At 54.3% G+C, this 2,905-nt stretch overlaps 1 protein-coding gene across 1 annotated transcript; it reads left to right on the top strand.

Moving 5' to 3' along the window:
- On the top strand, window positions 1-2,401 carry LOC101780400. Its single transcript, XM_004965352.3, has 3 exons — window positions 1-452; window positions 568-762; window positions 953-2,401. The coding sequence occupies exons 1-3, from the start codon at window positions 251-253 to the stop codon at window positions 2,143-2,145; spliced, it is 1,590 nt and encodes a 529-aa protein (XP_004965409.1). The 5' UTR covers window positions 1-250; the 3' UTR covers window positions 2,146-2,401.
- The last annotated feature ends 504 nt before the right edge of the window (window positions 2,402-2,905 follow it).

Here is a 2,905-nt window from a genome sequence, read left to right as displayed (position 1 = left end):
CCGTAGCCCTTAGTCGTCGTACTCGCAGCACCACCAACCCACACACCACGCCACCCCCAACGAACAACGAGATATACAACTCATTTCCCAACAGATCAATCATCGCTGCACATGTTCCATCACCCCGGCCTGTCGCGATTTTATTTAAGCTTTCGAAGAAAGAGGCGCACAGCGGTGGCGATAGCTGATATATCAGCAGCGGCCCTGCCTTGAAGGTGCGCGTTTCGTTCTCTCGTGTGCGTGGGCGTTGATGGCGTCGTCAACGGCGTACTCGCGGCCGTCCAAGCCGCCGGGACCGGTGGCCGGCGACCGGAGAGGGCCGCGGCTTGCCAAGGAACTCGGCAGGATCGAGCCCAAGAAGTTGGGCATCGGGCTGGTGGCCGGCTGCTGCCTTGCGCTGCTCACCTACCTGTCCTTTGCCAGGCTCTTCGCCATCTACTCGCCGGTTTTCGGTAAGGGCTTTTGACTCATATATTCCGATGAAGAAATCGTTTCTTGGATGTCTGGGTAGTTCCGTTTCCGCATGCTGTTGCTTACTGGGCAACTTCGTGTATTGACGGTCAACAGATAGCTCGGCCTTGGTGTTGAAGAACGCGCCGCCGGCAACGACGACGGTGCCGGCAACAGAGGCCCCGCCGGTGCAGCCAAAGACCGAAGTGGAGCAGAAAGATGTTACTGACCCTGAGGTGGACCCCAACTTGGCCAACTTACCAGAGGCCACAAGAAAGGAAGAACTGAAGGAGGCCCCGGCGACGAAGCCAGGTAAGAAATCGTGTTGTTTTTTCCCTCTTCTAGGACCTGACAGCACTCTGTTGTGCCCGTTTAATTATGATTCCCAAAAAATACTTGATAAGCTTGAATTCGTATCTCGATGCTGTTTAATTAGTTCGTATACCATACGTTTTAATCAAGACACATACACATGAGTCCTCTGTACTTGTGTTTTCTTCAGCTGCTGCCGCTACGGAGGCCAAGATCACGTGCGACGAGAACGGCGTTGACGAGGGCTTCCCGTACGCGCGCCCGCCGGTGTGCGAGCTCGCCGGCGACATCCGGATCAGTCCGAAGGAGAAAACCATGTACTTCGTTAACCCGTCGGGCGCTGGCCCCTTCGACGCCAACGGGGAGAAGAAGATTCGCCCGTTCGCCCGCAAGGACGCCTTCCTCCTCCCGGGTGTTGTGGAGGTCACGATCAAGTCCGTCTCCTCGGCCGAGGCCGCGCCGCAGTGCACGCGGCGGCACGGCGTCCCCGTGGTGGTCTTCTCCGTGGCTGGGTACACGGACAACTTCTTCCACGACAACACGGACGTGCTGATCCCGCTGTTCCTCACCACGGCGCACCTCAAGGGCGAGGTGCAGCTCCTCATCACCAACTTTAAGCCGTGGTGGGTGCACAAGTTCACGCCGCTGCTGAAGAAGCTCTCCAACTACGACGTGATCAACTTCGACAAGGACGAGGAGGTGCACTGCTTCCGGGCCGGCCACCTCGGGATGTACCGCGACCGCGACCTCATCATCTCCCCGCACCCGACGCGCAACCCGCACAACTACACCATGGTCGACTACAACCGGTTCCTCCGCCGCGCCTTCGGTCTGCCGCGCGACGCCCCGGCGGTGCTCGGTGAGGAGACCGCCGCCAAGCCCAAGATGCTCATCATCGAGCGCAAGGGCACGCGGAAGCTGCTCAACCTGCGGGAGGTGTCGTCGATGTGCGAGGCGCTCGGCTTCGCGGTGACCGTGGCGGAGGCCGGCGCGGACGTGCGCCGCTTCGCGGAGCGCGTGAACGCGGCCGACGTGCTCCTGGCGGTGCACGGTGCCGGGCTGACGAACCAGATCTTCCTGCCGACGGGCGCCGTGCTGGTGCAGATCGTGCCGTGGGGGAAGATGGACTGGATGGCGACCAACTTCTACGGGCAGCCGGCGCGCGACATGCGCCTCCGGTACGTGGAGTACTACGTCTCGGAGGAGGAGACGACGCTCAAGGACAAATACCCCAGGGACCACTACGTGTTCAAGGACCCAATGCGCATCCACGGCCAGGGTTGGCCGGCGATCGCCGAGATCATCATGAAGCAGGATGTCATGGTCAACATGACAAGGTTCAAGCCGTTCTTGCTCAAGGCGCTCGACGAGTTGCAGGAGTAGGAGACGGCTGATTCCCCTTTGGTTGGCTGCTTTCGGTTCCATTTGTGTGGTTGGGTGGGGACAATTCGGATAGGCCAGCACAGATACGGTACACGGGAGCTTTCATTGATTTTTCTCTCTCGGTCATTTAAATCAACTTAATTGTTTATTTTCACTTGCGAGGGTGTTTAGCACGTCGTTCTGAAAAGCCAATTTAGAGACAGCTAAATTAATTGATATAAGAGGAGAAATTATGTAAGCCGGCAACGGTGTTAAAGGAAAGAAAACAATTTCTGAAACATTTTTCTAAAATCTAAATGCTTCTTGGAAACAATTTGACTGGATACAATTTTTTAAGTACTAGCAAATAAAATAGTATAAGTTAACATAATATTTATTTTTTTGAAAAAGATATATAATATTTAAGATTTGAAAAAAAAACTAGGAGATGTTTGGATGCTTTAGGGCTTTTGCCTCTTCACTAAGCAGACATTTTTTTCTCCCAAACTAACATTGTCCGGCAAAGGCATTGGCATTGGGTCATAGGCTGCTCATAGCTATGATCTAGCAAACACAGCTCGGCCCGAACAGGAATGACAGGGCCATGCCCGTGCATACCTTGTCTGCACCAAATGGTCCGAGGACATAAAAATTCCCACCGGAATTTCTAGACGTTGGACAAACATAATGAAATAAGGGTAGTACTCCCTCCATTTCAAACAAGAACGTAGAGAGTACGTAGACATATATTACATGTAGATACATAATAAAATATATATGT

Source organism: Setaria italica, chromosome IV (genome assembly GCF_000263155.2).
Source record: "Setaria italica strain Yugu1 chromosome IV, Setaria_italica_v2.0, whole genome shotgun sequence".
In the NCBI taxonomy this organism is placed as follows: Eukaryota; Viridiplantae; Streptophyta; class Magnoliopsida; order Poales; family Poaceae; genus Setaria; species Setaria italica.
This window is presented reverse-complemented; position numbering and strand designations above follow the sequence as displayed.

Excerpts from the sequence above, each read along its gene's own strand:
- LOC101780400 (XM_004965352.3), top strand. The coding sequence starts at position 251 with ATGGCGTCGTCAACGGCGTACTCGCGGCCGTCCAAGCCGCCGGGACCG. Across the intron at positions 453-567 it reads CATCTACTCGCCGGTTTTCG|ATAGCTCGGCCTTGGTGTTG; the intron begins GTAAGGGCTTTT and ends GACGGTCAACAG. Across the intron at positions 763-952 it reads GGCCCCGGCGACGAAGCCAG|CTGCTGCCGCTACGGAGGCC; the intron begins GTAAGAAATCGT and ends TGTTTTCTTCAG.